This window comes from Eucalyptus grandis, chromosome 7, assembly GCF_016545825.1.
Source record: "Eucalyptus grandis isolate ANBG69807.140 chromosome 7, ASM1654582v1, whole genome shotgun sequence".
Classification (NCBI taxonomy): domain Eukaryota; kingdom Viridiplantae; phylum Streptophyta; class Magnoliopsida; order Myrtales; family Myrtaceae; genus Eucalyptus; species Eucalyptus grandis.
This window is the reverse complement of record NC_052618.1, coordinates 58883209-58901150: the sequence shown is the minus strand read 5'-3', so window position 1 is coordinate 58901150 and position 17942 is coordinate 58883209. Positions and strand designations below refer to the sequence as shown.

At 41.9% G+C, this 17942-nt stretch overlaps 1 protein-coding gene across 1 annotated transcript; it reads right to left on the bottom strand.

Annotated features, from left to right (window-relative positions):
• Positions 1 to 10026: 10026 nt before the first annotated feature.
• On the bottom strand, positions 10027 to 14184 carry LOC104431762 (serine carboxypeptidase-like 40). Its single transcript, XM_039318156.1, has 7 exons — positions 13782 to 14184; positions 13075 to 13182; positions 12703 to 12977; positions 10879 to 11136; positions 10566 to 10777; positions 10379 to 10484; positions 10027 to 10291 (listed from the first exon to the last, which is right to left on the bottom strand). Exons 1-7 carry the CDS (start codon positions 14161 to 14163, stop codon positions 10145 to 10147), a joined length of 1488 nt encoding a protein of 495 aa, XP_039174090.1. The 5' UTR covers positions 14164 to 14184; the 3' UTR covers positions 10027 to 10144.
• Between the last annotated feature and the right edge of the window lie 3758 nt (positions 14185 to 17942).

The following is a 17942-nucleotide window of genomic DNA, read 5'->3' as shown; positions in this document are numbered from 1 at the left end:
CCGCCCGATGTCGGCGCCACCAGGAAATCCTAGAGAAGAAGGTTAGAAGCCGGGTCGGGTGTGGGTTGCGAATCGGGTAGGGTTTGAATATTTCGGGCCGGGTTTATTAGGGTTGGGCTTGGGTTTGTCCTTACTTGTGGGCTGGTTTAGTATAGACTTGTGGGCTGCTTTGTTTTAAAAGAGAGGAGAGAGGAATTCTTGGGCTGGGCCTATGCTTCGGGCCCACCGGGCCGAACCAGGGTCCGGTCGACCGACCCGGTTCGCCCAAAAAAAATATTAACTTTTTTTTTTTCGAAAATAAAATTTAAAAAAAAACTTCGAAAATCCAAAAAAACATTAAATTATTAAAAATTTAAACAACTTTAAAAAAAATTCAAAAAAATTTATTAAAAATATTAATAAATTAATAAAAAAAATTAAAAAAAAATTAAAAATTAAAAATTTCGAAAATCCAAAAATGATGGGGTTTGATTAGGACTTGCCATGTATTGCCATTTTAGCGTAATTAGACCTTTATGTGCTCGTATATTGATTATGTTAAATGTTTAATTTGCATATTTAATTATGTTTGATTGCACCTGTTTAATTTTATGGCAATTAGGATCTTGATAGTTATGATTATTACTTTAATGATTGTGCACCCGCATGATCACCTCATATGTTAGTGGATAAGTATAAAATTAATCCAAACTGCCTGTCAAAAATCATTTTGTTAACATAAACAAGATTAGGTACCGAAATGGCACTAATTGATTAATTAGTGTAATCAAGTCCCCGAACCTAGATTCTCTGGTTGCGTAGGAAGTGAGGTATACTCCCATACCTCACTTGGTTTCTAGCCGACCCCAATAGGCTAGTGGCAGCTCCTTTTGTGCAAAATTTCTAAAGAATATCCCAATGTCACGCGGGGTATGGGCTTGGGAGAGCCGCGCTGATCATGGGCCTTAGGCCCGTCCTTTAGGCAATACCCTAAACTTGTTCCCTCCCCGAGGGTAGGTCGCGACAGCTTGGCGACTCCGGGGACTTAGTTTTGAACCTTAGAGGACTTAGGCCAGAATTAATCTTGTTTAAAAAAATATTTTTATTTGGCAGCGAGGATTCCAGGTAAGTCCCTAACATTAAAAGTGTTAAATGTTTTTGCAGAATGGGAGGTATAAGGGGAAGTGTTTGCTCACCTTTGTCTTGCAGGGAGGTGTTGGAATGTATGGTTTATTTTTTATGTACGGAGTGTTGTTTGTTTATAAATTGTTGTGCATGTATCTTTTGCATTGCACTACACCTTAGCACACACAACCTGCCGCCGGACCTGGGCCGCATAGGATCACTTAGGATGGTGTTAAGGTGGATACCACTCCGACTACAACCGAGTAGTACGAGTCGCCCATCTCTACCCCGAAATTTCTTTCTTCACGTCGAAGGTACCCACCGGTCTGCAAGCATGCGACACGGGTCGGTTCTTTGATGGCCGGAGTCATGGGTAACACGACCTAGCCACGAGCTTGTTGGTTCAGTCTGTGATCCTATGACTCCATTTTGGGCCGTATAGAGTAGAAATTGAACCACATTCCATGTGCATGTATATGTGATCGGAAAAAAAAAAAAGCATGAGACAAAGGTCGGCACCCATTGTAAGTATCATTTCCTTTTTATTTGCTCATTTTGTATTGCTTTTTCATCTTGAAATTTGCGGAAATCAATCGAATGCCCTCGGTGATGCAAGCTTATGATTGAAAAATTGACAATCACTTTTGACAAGTGAGCATTTGAATGCAAGTTCTAAACATTTTGATTTGGCCCTATTGAACACATGGTTTTGTTTAAATTTCTAGTTAGAGGCTCAAAATCATTTCGAAAAAAGAAAGAAAAAAAAAACTTTCAAGTTGTGATTATATTGGGACACAAATTGAAATTGCATTTTTTTATCAAATTTTCTCATTCTCACATTTTGGGACTATAACGCAAATCATTTTATGTACAAATTTCTCAAAATAGAAGTCACTTCATTTTTTTAAAGAGTAAAATCACAAATCAATCTTTTAAAAATCAATGTCATTTTGCATAAGAAACTTTTGGAATAAAAGTGGACATTCGATCGATGGCCGTGGATTGATAATTTTAATAATGTCTTTTCTTATGATAAAATCTTGGCGAAATACTAAAATCCCGTAACAAGGATTGTGGGGCATGTATCGTCGCCTCGATTTTATTGTAAGAAGCGACCTCATTAAGATATCATTTTCTCTCATTCACGTATTGACATTGTCATCTTTTTGCAGGTTATGTGTAATGTTCCATGACATTCTCGTGTGTGACCACATAGAGAAGTGAATTCAAGAACTAGGACAAGAGTTGATTTTTACTTTCATTTGTGCAAGTGTTTCTTGTATTTTATTATTGTCTTTACTCTTGTTAAGAGTTGTGTTTTCCGTTTTGAGTTTTGATTGTGAATCCAATTAATGCCTTTGTAAATCATGCAACTCATTTTTTTATGATGGAATTCAACTTCACGAAAATCATCCCTTAAAAAAAACGGATTCATAAGTGTTTCAAGTGAATCTTTACGTCTACCTTCCAAAATGAATTTCAAGAAAACTTTGCTTAAGGCCCTCTCTTCACAAAATCGCTTTCTCTGGTAGGACGATGAGTTTATTTGAGATTGACATTTGCTCATTCTAAAAGATAAAAGTGTAGACTCAGGGAACTTGAGGAGTAAGCATGCATCGAAGCATCCTTGGCACCAATTTTCCATAGAGGCGGAACAAAGTTGAATTCCATTCTAGGAAGTTTTGTTATTCGCAAATTCCTTAGATGCCAAAACAACCCATCAATCTCGTTCACTTTGCATGATGAGACAAATGAAGGGAGTTGCCAAGCATCCAAAAAGGCGAAATTGAAGGAAGAGTAAATTGTATCGATTCTAGTTATTCATTTCTGATATCGTTTCTGACATGACTTTCTTTTCATTGTCAAGGAGACATCAAAAGTACACATTTTTGTAACATTCCAGCAGATGCGATGGAGTGTTATGAAGTCATGTTCATCTTAAACAAAGAAGGATTCAAATAAAACAAAGGGGCAATATTACCCCTTTCCTTCATAAGGGACACCTCGGGATGCTGATTGCTCGACTATGGAAAGGGATGTATTTCGTTCCTAAACTTGATTCTCTTCAATATAAAAAATGACATATCCTTTTCTTTGGTACAGGATAGATTCGAAAAGAACAAAGGTTTGTCATATAAAGAATGGGAGAACAACGTTTGATCTAGAGAAAAATCTCTCCTCCACCCATCAATGAAGTGCGCTGGAACAACATTGTCAAATTCATCAAGAAGGATGTATCGTTCCTCAGTTGAACCTAACTAAGAAAGGAGATAACTCGTTTCATCTTCCCTTCTTATAGGGTGATAAAAAAAGTTGCATCTTGACCGTAGAAGCGGCGTCTTCTACCAAGGAATCAGGAAAACGTCAAACGCTTAAAGACGAATGTAAAGGAAGGGTATTGTCGAGCTACCAAATATCCACGAAGGTGAATCCAAGAGATGTTAGCGCCCAAAGGATGAAAGCGAATGAAGGGTAATAATGTATCGTTTCCAACACATCAATCCCTATAGATGTTTGCACTAACATATTCTTTTACATTCTTTACAAGTTTACCGGGTCACCACGCCGCAGGTAAGTACCATCCTTCTCAATTTTTTTTTAGTAAAAAAAAAAGTAAAGAAAAAAGAAAGAGAATTTCCATTACAAAAAGATCCTTTGGCGCTTCCCTAGAAATAAGCACAAAAATGAAAAATTGAAAACAAAAAATTTCTTCAAACTTTTGAGCATCATATTTATCTCAAAATTGTTTTCTGGTTTTGTGGGTTATTCATTTAAAATCAAATTTCCTTATGGAGATTGATCTACTCAGATGATCTCGACAGAGTGAGATTGAGACGTTAACCATGCCAAGCAAAAAGTGCTTAGGATGAAGAAAGGCAAGCCCATTTCCAAACACGTCCTTCAAACACTTTTGAGAGTTGAGTGAAAAACGACATTCTCTTAGAATGAACGATTCATTCGCATTGAGCGCAAAGATCGAAATGATAAAAGCGTTTCATTCATCAATCCCAAGCATTGCACTAATCTCTTCCTACCCCTTTGGGCAGAATAAAGATGATCATTCAAAGTACCCTGTCGAGGACGACCCTACATTGGGGCAACATAGGAGGTTACGGTCGTGTTGTAAAGCAAAAGGTTGAGAAAGATTCTATTACTTTCATTTGCATCAATCTTCTGGTGATAACTTCAAAGGAATTCTCATTAGATCTCGACTAATCCCAAAGTGAAGAAGAGCATTTCATTCTCTACCCAAACACTGATATCCATTGCTTTAACCAATTTGGATCTGATTATTCATTTCTGAACCACGAGCGGTGATCATCTCCCTTCACTGGGGCAAGGCATAAGAATTGACCAAATATAATTGATCACGAGAAAATATGAAAAGCATCTCGAAAGTCATAAGAACTCCAAAGGTTCAAAGAGCAAAAAGTTTGACAAATTATGGGGCATGAAAAAGCAAAGGTGTCCGGTAAGAGCAAGGCCAATGCCCGTAAAAAAAAAAAAAAAAAAGGCCAAAAGGCTGCATCTTATGTGAAAAATTATCACAGTCCAAGTGCCTGCAAAAAAAAAAAATCATTGCAAGTGCAAAGGAAATTAGAAAAAGGGGCAAAGCTCCCATGCAGGAATGATTAATCAATGGACTTTCGAGATACGTTGTATTTCAAAAGCCAAATGATTTGGAAAGATCGAGTGACCTAGTCACGATGCCATTATGATCACCGACTCTTAAAAACCCTCTTGAAAATTTTAAGCCTTTCGAGCCTCGCCCAAGCCAACATTACAACCCTCTTCCGAAGTCTCTTCTGATTGGGATGGTTTGAGTGAAAATGAGAATGCCACAAAGAAGCTACTGCTTGAAGGAGTGGAAGTAATTCTGTCTTGTCTCATCTTCCAAGCTCTCGACTTGTAAAGCTGTTGAAGATAGTGACAAATGTTCCTTTATTGGCCTCAAAGCAATAATTCCTTTGTGTAAGCCCTAACCGAGCCTATATTGCAGTCATTTCAAAAGACCTTTTTGATCGATCAGATTGTGCTCATTGTGAATGTTTCCGAAAGCCTTCGACGTAGGTTATGTGAGATACCTTCAGCAACCAATTATCTCCCACATGAATGGATGTGAGTAGCCATTTTATTGAGAGTGCGTGAGAAACCCTTTCGACTAAGAAGCTCTAGTTTGGCATGCTTAATGAACCTTTTCTCGAGTCGTAGCCGTTCGATGAGAACTCGTCTCCAAAGAAATTTGATGATTAATGATACATCTCCAAGCGAGATGACAATTTTGTGCCACATGATGCTAATTGACATCGAGTGTTTTTCTAAAGCAGTCAGACTTAGCTTAATTAGCTTCCTTAATTAATGCTGTAATATTGCCAATGCGTCTCTTAATGACGTCTCTAATGACATTTGCTCAAGTTGAGTTTGACAGGATTCCTTAGTGAAGCCATGCAGTTTTCAAGGGGTTAGCAAGTACTTCCCTAAAAAAACAAGGTTCGTGGTCAGCCTTAAACCATGTTATTTTCAAGGTTGGTGGGTTAATCCTTAAACCACAAGGTTGGTGGGTCAATCCTTAAACCACAAGGTTGGCGGGTCAATCCTTAAACCACAAGGTTCGCGGGCCTATCCTTAAACCACAAGGTTCGCGGGCCTATCCTTAAACCACAAGGTTCGTGGGTCAATCCTTAAACCACACTTTTAAAATGTTCATGAGTCTATTTTTAAAACTGCAATTTTTTCAAAAGGTTCATGGTCAACCTTAAACCACGTTATCTACAAAGGTTCATTGGTTTTCCTCAAATCATGCATTTTCAACCCGGTCGAAACCCGTTGTTACACGGGGAGACCTCATTCCTTCATCAATTCTTATGACCCGGAGAGCTTTGTATCCTGGAGTCTTCCTCATTTCTTATGACCCGGAGAGTCTTGTATCCTCGGAGTCTTCCTCATTTCTTATGACCGGAGAGCCTTGTATCCCGGAGTCTTCATCACTTCTTATGACCCGGAGAGGTTTGTATCCCGGAGTCTTCCTCACTTCTTATGACAGGAGAGCCTTGTATCCCTGGAGTCTTCCTCATTTCTTATGACCCGGAGAGCCTTGTATCCTGGAGTCTTCCTTCTTCTTATGACCGGAGAGTCTTGTATCCCGGGGTCTTCCCCCTTCTTATGACCGGAGAGCTTTGTATCGGAGTCTTCATCACTTATTATGACCCGGAGAGCCTTGTATCATGGAGTCTTCATCACTTATTATGACCCGGAGAGCTTTGTATCCTGGAGTCTTACTCATTTCTTATGACCTGGAGAGCCTTGTATCCTGGAGTCTTCATCACTTATTATGACCCGGAGAGCCTTGTATCCTGGAGTCTTCATCACTTATTATGACCCGGAGAGCCTTGTATCCTGGAGTCTTCATCACTTATTATGACTCGGAGAGCTTTGTATCCTGGAGTCTTCGTCATTTCTTATGACCCGGAGAGCTTTGTATCCTGGAGTCTTCCTCACTTTTTATGACCCGGAGAGCTTTGTATCCTGGAGTCTTCCTCACTTCTTATGACCCGGAGAGCCTTGTATCCTGGAGTTTTCCTCATTTCTTATGACCCGGAGAGCCTTGTATCCTCGGAGTTTTCCTTCTTCTTATGACAGGAGAGTCTTGTATCCTGGAGTCTTTCTCACTTCTTATGACCCAGAGAGCCTTGTATCCTGGAGTCTTCCTCACTTCTTATGACCTGGAGAGTTTTGTATCCTGGAGTCTTTCTCACTTTCTTATGACCTGGAGAGTTTTGTATCCTGGAGTCTTTCTCACTTTCTTATGTCCCGGAGAGTCTTGTATCCTGGAGTCTTCATCACTTATTGTGACCGGAGAGCTTTGTATCATGGAGTCTTCCTCACTTCTTATGACCCGGAGAGCCTTGTATCCTGGAGTCTTCCTCATTTCTTATGACCCTAAGAGCTTTGTATCTTGGAGTCTTCCTCACTTCTTATGACCTGATGAGCTTTGTATCCAGGAGTCTTCATCACTTCTTATGACCCGGAGAGCTTTGTATCCTGGAGTCTTCCTCACTTCTTATGACCTGGAGAGCTTTGTATCCCGGAGTCTCCCTCCCATCTTATGACCTGGTAGGCTTCTGTAGCCCGGAGTCTTTCTTCATCTTATTGGCAAGACATGCTTTCATAGTTATGAATCCTTTTTGTCGACCTGACGCGTGCCTAGGCACTCAGGGTCTCTCTACTACAGAAATAATTTAGGTGTCTTTTGTCTTTGAATGCAACCTCTTCGAGACAACATTCAAAGAGGGGCAGTTGTTGACACCTAATTTTTGTTTTCATGTACAAAAAAAATTATTAGAAAAAGAAAAAGAACAAAACAACAAAAGAAAAAGAAAAAAAAAGAGAACAAAACAACAACAAAAATGCAGCTTTTTCCCCGTGCGGCCCAACCCCGTTTTCCCTTTGGTGGGCCCACGCCACCTTCTCCCTCCTCCACCTTCGCATTTGAAACCCAAGAACAAGAGGGGGGGGGGGGAAGGAGGAAAAAAAAGGAGAGCTGGGAGAGAACGGGGAGAGCTCGAGAGAGGCAAACAGAAAGGAGGGGGAGAAACCAGCAAAGAAGAAGGGGCCGTCACCGTCCCTGCGCCGGCCATACCATCCCGGTCATCCCTCGGCGCCATCGCCGCACCGGATCTCTGCTGAGTTGCTGCCGCCCACCACCATCCACTTCAATGTAGACCCAACGCCGTTCGAGCTGTGACCCACCGGTCGCTTGCCGCTCCGTCCCAGCCGGAGACCGCTGCCGCCCCAAGAGTCGCGACGCCGCCACAGCCACCGCCACCGCCTCCGCCCTCGCCTACCTCTTCACCCGAGCCGCGAAGTTCTTTGCACTCGTGCCGCCGCTGTCGCCCGACCAACCGCGACCGCCGCTGTCTCACCAAAACCCAGATCCGGAGCGAGAGGAGTCGGAGTCAAGAAGCAATGCAAGAGAGGAAGAGAGAGAGAAGGAACGAGGGGAGGAGGGCGCGGCAACGCCGTCCGACGCCGTCCAAGCCGTCCTCCTCGCCGCCTCGCCCGGCCCTCGTCCGTGACCCTCGCGCCTCGGTGTCGTCTTGTTGATCCTCGGCGAGCCACTGCACTTCCATTCGTCGTCGCCACCACCACAGCGGCTCGATTCCATCGCCGTCCTTGCTGCCGCCGCCGTCGTCCGCCACCCACCGTGCCGCAGCCGCCGAGTTGCCGGCGCCCCGAGCATCCCCTTCGACGCCGCGAAGCCACGGAGCCCGCCACCGTGCCGTTGCCGCCCCCCGGCTGAAAGTCGGTCCTTGTTCTGCCGCACTGGACGCTTGCCTTGCTGCCGTCCCTTTGCCGGCCACCCGCAGTACCAGCATCGCACCGTTGCCACCCATGCCGCCGCCACCAGCCGTGTCGCCGCTGCCGCCCGCTGCATCGCCGCCGTGGTCAAGCTCGTCACCGCCGTTGCCGCCTGTCCGCCCGATGTCAGCGCCACCAGGAAACCCTAGAGAAGAAGGTTAGAAGCCGGGTCGGGTGTGGGTTGCGAACCGGGTAGGGTTTGAATATTTCGGGCCGGGTTTATTAGGGTTGGGCTTGGCCGTCCTTGCTTATGGGCTGGTTTAGTATAGACTTGTGGGCTGCTTTGTTTTAAAAGAGAGGAGAGAGGAATTCTTGGGCTGGGCCTATGCTTCGAGCCCACCAGGCCGAACCCGGTCAGGTTGACCCGACCCGGTTCGCCCAAAAAAAATATTAACTTTTTTTCGAAAAATAAATTTAAAAAAAAAAACTTCGAAAATCCAGAAAAACATTAAATTATTAAAAATTTAAACAAATTTAAAAAAATTCAAAAAAAATTCAAAAAAATTTATTAAAAATATTAATAAATTAATAAAAAAATTTAAAAAATTAAAAATTAAAAATTTCGAAAATCCAAAAATGATGGGGTTTGATTAGGACTTGCCATGTATTGCCATTTTAGCGTAATTAGACCTTTATGTGCTTGTATATTGATTATGTTAAATGTTTAATTTGCATATCTAATTATGTTTGATTGCACCTGTTTAATTTTATGGCAATTAGGATCTTGATAGTTATGATTATTACTTTAATGATTGTGCACCCGCATGATCACCTCGTATGTTAGTGGATAAGTATAAAATTAATCCAAACTGCCTGTCAAAAATCATTTTGTTAAAATAAACAAGATTAGGTACCGAAAGGGCACTAATTGATTAATTAGTGTAATCAAGTCCCCGAACCTAGATTCTCTGGTTGCGTAGGAAGTGAGGTATACTCCCATACCTCACTTGGTTTCTAGCCGACCCCAATAGGCTAGTGGTGGCTCCTTTTGTGCACAATTTCTAAAGAATATCCCAATGTCACGCGGGGTATGGGCTTGGGAGAGCCCACGCCTGATCATGGGCCTTAGGCCCGTCCTTTAGGCAATACCCCTAAACCTGTTCCCTCCCCCCGAGGGTAGGTCGCGACACACATAATGATATTTTTCATGAACACACTAAGCACATTAAAATAAACTTTCATTTCATCCGATATCATGTTCTTTGTCACACTAGTCAACTTATCTCTACTTGGATTTATTTTCCAAATTTAAGTTGACATCTTTCAATTCATCTTGAGTTTGAGGGGGGATGTTAGAGATATATTTAGGATATTCTATGATTATGTATATTATTATGTGATTCTATATATTCTCCTTGATTTATTCTTATTTGTTACTTTAGTAATCGTTATGTAAAGCCTATACATAGGCACGTGTACTATTCATTAGTCAATGAACAGAATATTATTTTTCTCTTCATTCACAAATCTCATCTCTCTTGTTGAAGCCCTAAACAACAAACGATTTCTATTCTTTCTGTGTGTTTCGGTCTCTTCGCCAATTTTCCCTGCTTTCTCACATTCTTCTCTGCACCAACTTCTTTATTAAACAAGAATCAATCGAGTTGTACAAATCCTAAATAACTGAACAATTACATGTATCCCCAAGCATTGTATCATCATCTTCAAGCACTTGAAGTGTCTATTGCCACGGGAGTGGAGAGCCGGCAAGGAAGTGGGAGATGAGAGAGAGAGCTCTCTTGGGCTGATAGCTTGGCACCTGATGCCCCGCTCCTCGCACGGTCGCAAACGTCAAGTCTCCCTTGTACACTTGCACGTACCCTCCGACCTACATGCGTCAAAGACGGTGCGGATTACTTTTCAAATTGAGTCACTTTCCTCTAAAATTGGCATCAAAACAAGTGAGCCGCCTCACCTCGCCCCCAAGGAACCAAGGACGCCATGGACTCTTCGTCGGGAGTTTCATCTTGCTAAGGGATCTCCTGGTCGAAGTCACCGGCACTCTTCCATCCGTATCGCCACTGCATTTTCAAAGATTCGTTAGACATACCCCCACATCAGTGACCGAACTGTGTTTTTGTCTCTGTTTTTTATGTTTTCACCTGATCACCCAAACGCGGAGTCCACTGGACATGAATTCCCGGAGGAGAGGGAGGACGGTGGAAGGGCTATCTACCCAGGCCTGGATTACATTGCTGCACCCTTCCCAGTTGTGATCGAGCTTCGTCACGTTAGCATGAAGCGCCTCTTGCACATCTTCTCTATTCATGTACGCTTGCACGTAGATATCGCCACACGGGTCTAAGTCCATGATCTGAGAAAACAAAACGCAACCCAAAAATGGATGACCAACGTAAATTTGAGTTGAGGCTTTTCAAATTGTCCCACAAAAAAGGCAGATGGATCTGAGCTCACGTTGGCCTTCTTGGGATGAGATGTAAGGTTGGAAGAGAAGCACAAGGGGGCGTAGATATTGTAAATGTCCAAGGCAGAAACGTCGTTACTCGCATCCTGCGCGGCCGAAAGGCACTGGCTTTGACTGGTGGCATTTGGTGAGAAGTCACAATATTTTTCAATCGCAAACCCTGTTTCATCCGATATCAATGCATGCGTAGCAAAGTACTCGTACATCCCACGCTGGTCCGTCTCGTCGTTGATTACCGCATTTCCAATCTGCATGCGTGTTCGATTAATCCATATACATTCTCTAGGCCCAAGGGCCCCATTTGGCCATAAAATGATCAATCATAATGGAGTACCAGACATAAATATTTAGAAGGACCAGATTCAATGAACCCAAATTCGAAATTATGATACGCTGGAAAGACAAAAGGAAAGACAAAAAGCATCACATGTGGTGCGTTTTATGGCGCTATTAGTTAACAGTGCAATACCCACTACAGCGATGATGATGCAGCATCCACATTATTTATTTATTAAAAGATGCGGCATTGGTACCAAATGTTCATCGAGTTGACTACGATTATAAGCACATGCTTGGTTGTTTGTTAAAATCCATTATAGCGAATAGAACAATTCAGGAGCTATAAACTCCAATGATGAGAACAACTACCAAAGATACTTGTTCTCCTCATTATGACAGCTAAAGAGATTTTTCTACGTGTCGATGACTAAAAATGTGGAAAATAGATTAATGGCCAAGTATCGTGTCAAGTGTGCGAGCTTGGCATCCGACCATTTGCTTTCTCCAAGAGGTACATTCGCAACACGACTGCGCGCTCAATTCATGTGGAGAGGCCAAAAGAGAACTACGACACGGTATTGAAATGTCAATACGATCTTCAAAATATATTGACATAACTATATATATATAGACAAGAAAATATGGGGAAATATGTCAAAAAAGTTATAAACTTTTGCATTGGTACCAATTCAATCCTAAGCCTTTTATTGATGTCGGTTTAGTCATAAATCCGTTCACTTTATATCAATTTAGTCCTAAAATTTTTGACTTGATTCTAATTTAGTCATTTTCAGCTAATTTTGGCCAGATTTTACTAATTGAAAGCTAGTTGGCTAACATGGCACGACCACTACTAACATGAACAACTTTAAATAATTTTTTAATTTTACTTTATTTTTATTTTTATTTTTTCCTTCTCCTCCTCCTTCCTCCAGCCGGTCACCGGACCTTAATAACTAGCCAAAGGCAATAGTTGGCGATGGTCAAGCCTCGTTGACCATGGGTGAGGCCCGACCTCACTAGATTTAGCAAGGTCAAGCCTCAACTAGCCTCTGGCGAGGTTGGCTTGAGGCCATCCAAGTCGCAAGGGCAGCCTCATTGGCCATGGGTAAGGCACGACCTCGCTAGATCTAGGGAGGTCAAGCCTTGCCCAGGCCGCGAGGGTGGCCTTGCTAGCTATGGGCAAGGCCCGACCTCGTGAGATCCAACGAGATCAAGCCTCGCCCAGCCTCTGACGAGGTTGGCTTGAGGCCACCCAAGTTGCTAGGGCGGCCTCACGCTGGGTTGGCAAGGCTTGCCCTCACCCGGCCCACTTGAGCCCTCGCAAGCGCGACCTCATGGCCTCTGGCAAAGTCAACCTCGACCTTTTTTTTATTATTTTTTTTATTTCTCAACGTCCTTTTCTGTTGCATTGCCGTGGGGTTGTTCCACTCCCGGCGTTAATGTACAGGCGTTAGGTGGCTCCAATGGTCAAACACGCATCGTTCAATATTCAATATAGGTAAGAGACTATGCAATTCGCGAAAACAACTTACTATAATCCCTTTGAGGTTGATAAGGGTCTTGTTCGCCCTCTTGTTGTTAGATAGGATGTTGTGAGCGAGCTGAGGCACGTAATGACCCGCGTAGCTCTCGCCTGAAATGTAAAAATCCCGGTCCTTATACTCGGGAAACCTCTCCAGCCAATTTAGCAAGAATACATAATTGTCCGCGGCTGTTTTGCTGTCTCCGCTCGAGCTATAGTCCGCCGTCGTGTTAGAATAAGAAAAACCGACGCCAGCCGGAGACTCTAGGAACAACACGTTCGCAGCTGGCCTCGCAAAGCAAATAATTACTCCGCTCTGTCAGGGACAAGAAAAGGTGAAATGCTTTTGCAAAGACTACACTATATTTTTTAAATACTTTACCATTATTCCATGCAAATTTATTTTTGTAAAGAGTCTTCCCGTCGCTGTGGACTCGGAATGGTCCGAGTTCCTGCATTGCTCCATAGCCGAGGGAGGAGCAACCGGGACCTAAACAATCAGCAACATAAATTTAACCATTTACTCATTAAAACGCACCGGAAAATATTCTTAAGATGATTTACAGTATAATAACATACATATATAACTAAATAAATGATATAGATAGCTCATCTATGCTTGTATATGCATGTAGAATGAAGAGGACATTTAAATCTGCGACATTTCATATCACCGATAATCCTTCCAATGTCGGGATGACAAGCATCGAACAAGGTAGATTAGAAAATGGCAAATCCAGATAATAACTTGTATTAGTATACTTTGACTGTACAAGGTACGTGAAAATATGAAATATATATACCAATGTGACCGCTTGCAGTGTTTCCAAAGTGATAAATAGCCAACCACAACAAATAGAGACATGCTTAGCTTTCTTGACAAAGTACTTATATCAATTGACCAAGTTTCATTTCAGCCTGAATGGCCGTGAAACTACCACGCAATTACATGCGTTGACTATAAAACCCGTGATGAATTCTTAGGTAAAGAGAATACTTGGATCGAAAGAGAAGAAAAATTTGCATTGCTTTCTAAATCAGAAAAAGACGCTGAAGATCAAGCGCAATTGGTAAAACTAAAACACACACCTCCGTTAAGCCATAAAAGAAGTGGCATTGACTCCTTGTTTCTCATCCCTTCGACAAAATAATAATAAAATGCTCGACCAGCCAATTCATCCACAGTGACATATCCACCATAGTGATCGAATTTGACCGGTGGTTGTCCAAGCAACCTTTTGATCCTATCTTTCTCCCTCAGTCCTTCTTGAAGATACATTCTAGAGTTGAGAATTCTATGGTGATCGGTTGCCTGAAAAAGGCTCGTGTCGATCCCTGACTTTTCGAACTTCAATTTGTATAGAGAATCAAGAACATCTCCTTGCTTCCTTCCCTGGATTTGAACTAAGGATAGCATAATACATAAAGAGAAGAGAAGAAGAGAAGAGTGGGTTTTAGAGTTTCTATCCATTCTCTTTGCTCTCAGCTTCTTCCTCTTTGAGCCACAAGAGAGAGAGAGAGAGAGAGAGAGTAATTGAATTTGGATCAAAATTAGCTGTATATATAGAAGATCGGATGAAAGAGAAGAGTTTAATTGAATTTGGATTATAATGAAAGAGAATATTGTAATTATAACTCAACAAGAAAGTCTCAACATAGATTTGGTGAGGTCAAACCAACCAGCCTCTACAAAGGTTTGCTCAAGGCTGTCCAGGCTGTGAAGGTAGCCTTGCTGACCATGAGCAAGACCCGACCTCGCCAGATCCAGTGATGTCAAGTCTCACCTAGGCCGCGAGGTGGACTCGCGCTCGGTGACGAGGGTGACCCTCGCTGGATTTGGCGAGGGCAAGCCTCGCCCAACCTCTGGCAAGGCTAGCTTGAGGCCGCCTAGATCGCAAGGGTGGCCTCGCGCTGTGTTTGGCGATGCTTGCCCTCACCCAGCCCTCTTGAGCCCTTGCAGGCTTGACCTCACGGCCTCTGGTGAGGTGGACCTCAACCTTGCCGGCCGTCACCTCTGGGTGATCGTCAAGGTCCAGTGATTGATTAGAGGAAGGAGGAGAAAAAGGAAAAAAAGAAATAGAAAGAAAAGAGAATATAAATAATATATACAATAAAGATTCATAAACATATTAAAATAATATTAAAAGTTGTCAATGTTAGTATCGGCCGTGCCATGTCAACCGATCGATGTCTATGTCAACAAAATTTAGCCAAAATTAGTCGGGAGGAGAGGTTTATGCCTAAATTGATACCAATAAAAGGTTTATGATTAAATTGACATCAATGCAAAATGTTTGGGACTTTTTTTACACTTTTCCCACAAAAATTGTGATGATGATAGCTGTCAACTTAATTAATCATGCTTTTTTTTCCTTGCATGCATGAGCAAAAGCCATTAACCAGAAAAAAGAAAAAGAAAAAAAGGCAACAAAAGGAAGAGCATACTCACAATACGTTGCTATTTCATCAATTCATCGCTTGCATATTTGTGCCGTCCGATGTTTTCCTTCCCTTAAAAAAGTCTCGCATGTCTGAATACACACAATAAGCGAAATGTCAATATATTCGCACTACGAATTTTATCCCTTTATTTATCGTGATACTTTAGTGAGCATTAAGTCAAATTCAGAATAATGGGAGGGCAAATCCATATAGGTTCGAGTTTGCAAGATAAAATAAGAATCATGGTATTGGTCAAGCTAACGGGGAGATGCACTATATGATTCTCATAAGATTTTTAGTGGAAGGCACGATTACTTTTATGATCGGTGGCCCCTCTCTTCTTCTTCTTCTTCTTTTCGAGAGGAACAGAAGTGGAGCTAAAAAAACAAAAAATTGTCCCTTTCTAGTTTTCTCTCTTATTTTATTTTATTTTATTTCTCAACGTCCTTTTCTGCTGCATTGCACGCCTGGTTATTCCACTGCTGGCCGCGTGAATGTATAGGCGTTAGGTGTTTCCAATGGTCAAACACGCATCGTTCAATATTCAATACATACAAAGACCATGCGATTTATGAAAACAACTTGCTATGATGCCTTTGAGGTTGATAAGGGTCTTGTTTGCCTTCTTGTTGTTGGATAGTATGTTGTGAGCGAGCTGAGGCACGTAATGACCCGCGTAGCCCTCGCTTGAAATGTAAAAATCCTGGTCCTTGTACTCGGGAAACCTCTCCAGCCAATTTAGCAACAATACATAGTTGTCCACAGTTGTTTTGCTGTCTCCGTTCGTGCTATAGTCCGCCGTCGTGTTAAAATAAGAAGAACCGACACCAGCTGGAGACTCTAGGAACAACACGTTCACAGCTGCCCTCATAAAACAAATAAGACTCCGCTCTGTTAGCGACAAGAAAAGGCGAAATGCTTTTTGCAAAGACATTTTTTAAATACTTTACCATTATTCCATGAAAATTTATTTTCGTAAAGAGTCTTCCCGTTGCTGTGGACTCGGAATGGTCCGAGTTGCTGCACTTGCTCCATAGCCGAGGGAGAAGGAACCGGGACCTAAAAAATCAGCAACGCAAATTTAACCTTTTACTCACTAGAACGCACTAGAAAATAAAGATAGAAAAGCCAATCTCAAATGTTGACTTCATCGACCAAGTTTACTTATGGTGCATTTGGTAACCATTCTATTTTCAGGAATAATTTATGCTTAAAAACATTTCTTTTTTTTTATTATGTAGATGAATTTTTGAGCATTTGCAATCATTTAATAACTGTTCAAAATTATATTCTCAGGAAATACTTATATTATATTTTCTCTTTTTCTTTTCTTTTTATCTTTTATCTTTTTCTTTTTCCATCCCCCTTCTTCTTCTCTGGCCAGTCACTAGCCACGGCAATGGCCGATGAGCAGCTGGGCAAGGTTCGGCGACCTTGTCGGAGGCTATCCAAGCAAGGGTGAGGTTCAGCGAGTTCGCCGAAGCCTCGCCAAGCTAGGGCAAGGCTTAATGAGGCTCGGCCTTTCCTAGCCTAGGGAGACTGAGTCTCGCGGCAACTAGTGACAAGGCCTCAGGCTTGCTAGATCTAGGTGAGGCTAAGTCTCGTTAATGACTATGCGACCTCACCTATGGCTAGGCAAGCTCGCCCAACCACTAACAAGGTTTGCAAGGCTCCAACAAGCTTGTCGAACCTCCCCCTAGCCTTGGGAGGCTCTGGCGCGGTCACTAGACCTCACCTAGCCTGTCATCGACCATCACCATGGCCAATGACCAGCAATGAGAAAGAAAAAGAGAAAAGAGAAGAAAACGAAAGAAGAAAAGAAAAGAGCAACAAAAAAAAAAAAAAATGGCTTCATTTTGGAATTGTCTCCTAGAATAAGGAAACAACTTTTTTCTATTTATTGATTATGTTTGAAATCTATTCTCGAGAACAAATTTATTCATAGGAACAAAGAAGTTACCAAAAGGAATTATGTTCTTTTCTTCTTTTTTTGTTCTAGAGAACAAAATAATAGAATCAATTACTATTTGATCAGTTATCAAATAAACCCTTAGGATTGCGTGGGTTTCTTTCCACACTAGAGTCAGTCAACTCTTGGCTTATATATATTGGATTGTGGGCAATTTGGGTGCGAGTTGTTGATCAAAGTGTTGTTTTTCTTTGAGTGTCGTGGTTCCTTTGTTTGTGAGAAACGTCTGTAGGTGATGGGTGCTTGGCAACAAATGTGACAACCTAAATTTCAAGTACTGTTTTCAATTGAATAAATCAGGCCTTTCATCAACGCGTCTATAGTGTTATTCTTAGAATCGATCACTCATGAGATAACTAGACTATTTGGGGAAGTTATTAAGAGATTTTAATGCAATGGACTTGAGAATTCGACGAGAAGTCGACTCCTCGACCGTGCTAGTCTGCAAGAATCATTACGACATTATCAAAATCGATCAGAGATCAGGGTTAGGTCGATTCGACTGAGATGTGTGATCAAAGTGAGGGTGATTCCACCTAATTGCAAAATTCTCGTCGATTAGCACTAGACCGATTTTCTGTCATTTTGGGTACCCTGTGTCCGTATTTGAATCCTCGAAATTTTCACGACTACCGAGAGTCGCCAATGTGTCGAGTGGGTTCATTGTGGCTTGAAGAAAATCGATCATGGGTCATTTGCACTAAAAATCTCTGAAAATTACCCGGTAGCCTAGGTCACGCTAAAAACGCGCCTAAGTGAAATTAACAACAAATTTAAGTCCGATTTCAAAAATTGAAGATTCTGTCAAGTTACAATAAATTATAGGAGCGTCAACTCAA

Coding starts and splice junctions, on each gene's coding strand:
- LOC104431762 (XM_039318156.1), bottom strand. CDS start 14,163: ATGGATAGAAACTCTAAAACCCACTCTTCTCTTCTTCTCTTCTCTTTA. Junction 13,183..13,781: donor TCTTTTATGGCTTAACGGAG/GTGTGTGTTTTA, acceptor CTGATTGTTTAG/GTCCCGGTTGCTCCTCCCTC. Junction 11,137..12,702: donor TCAACCTCAAAGGGATTATA/GTAAGTTGTTTT, acceptor ACACGCATGCAG/ATTGGAAATGCGGTAATCAA.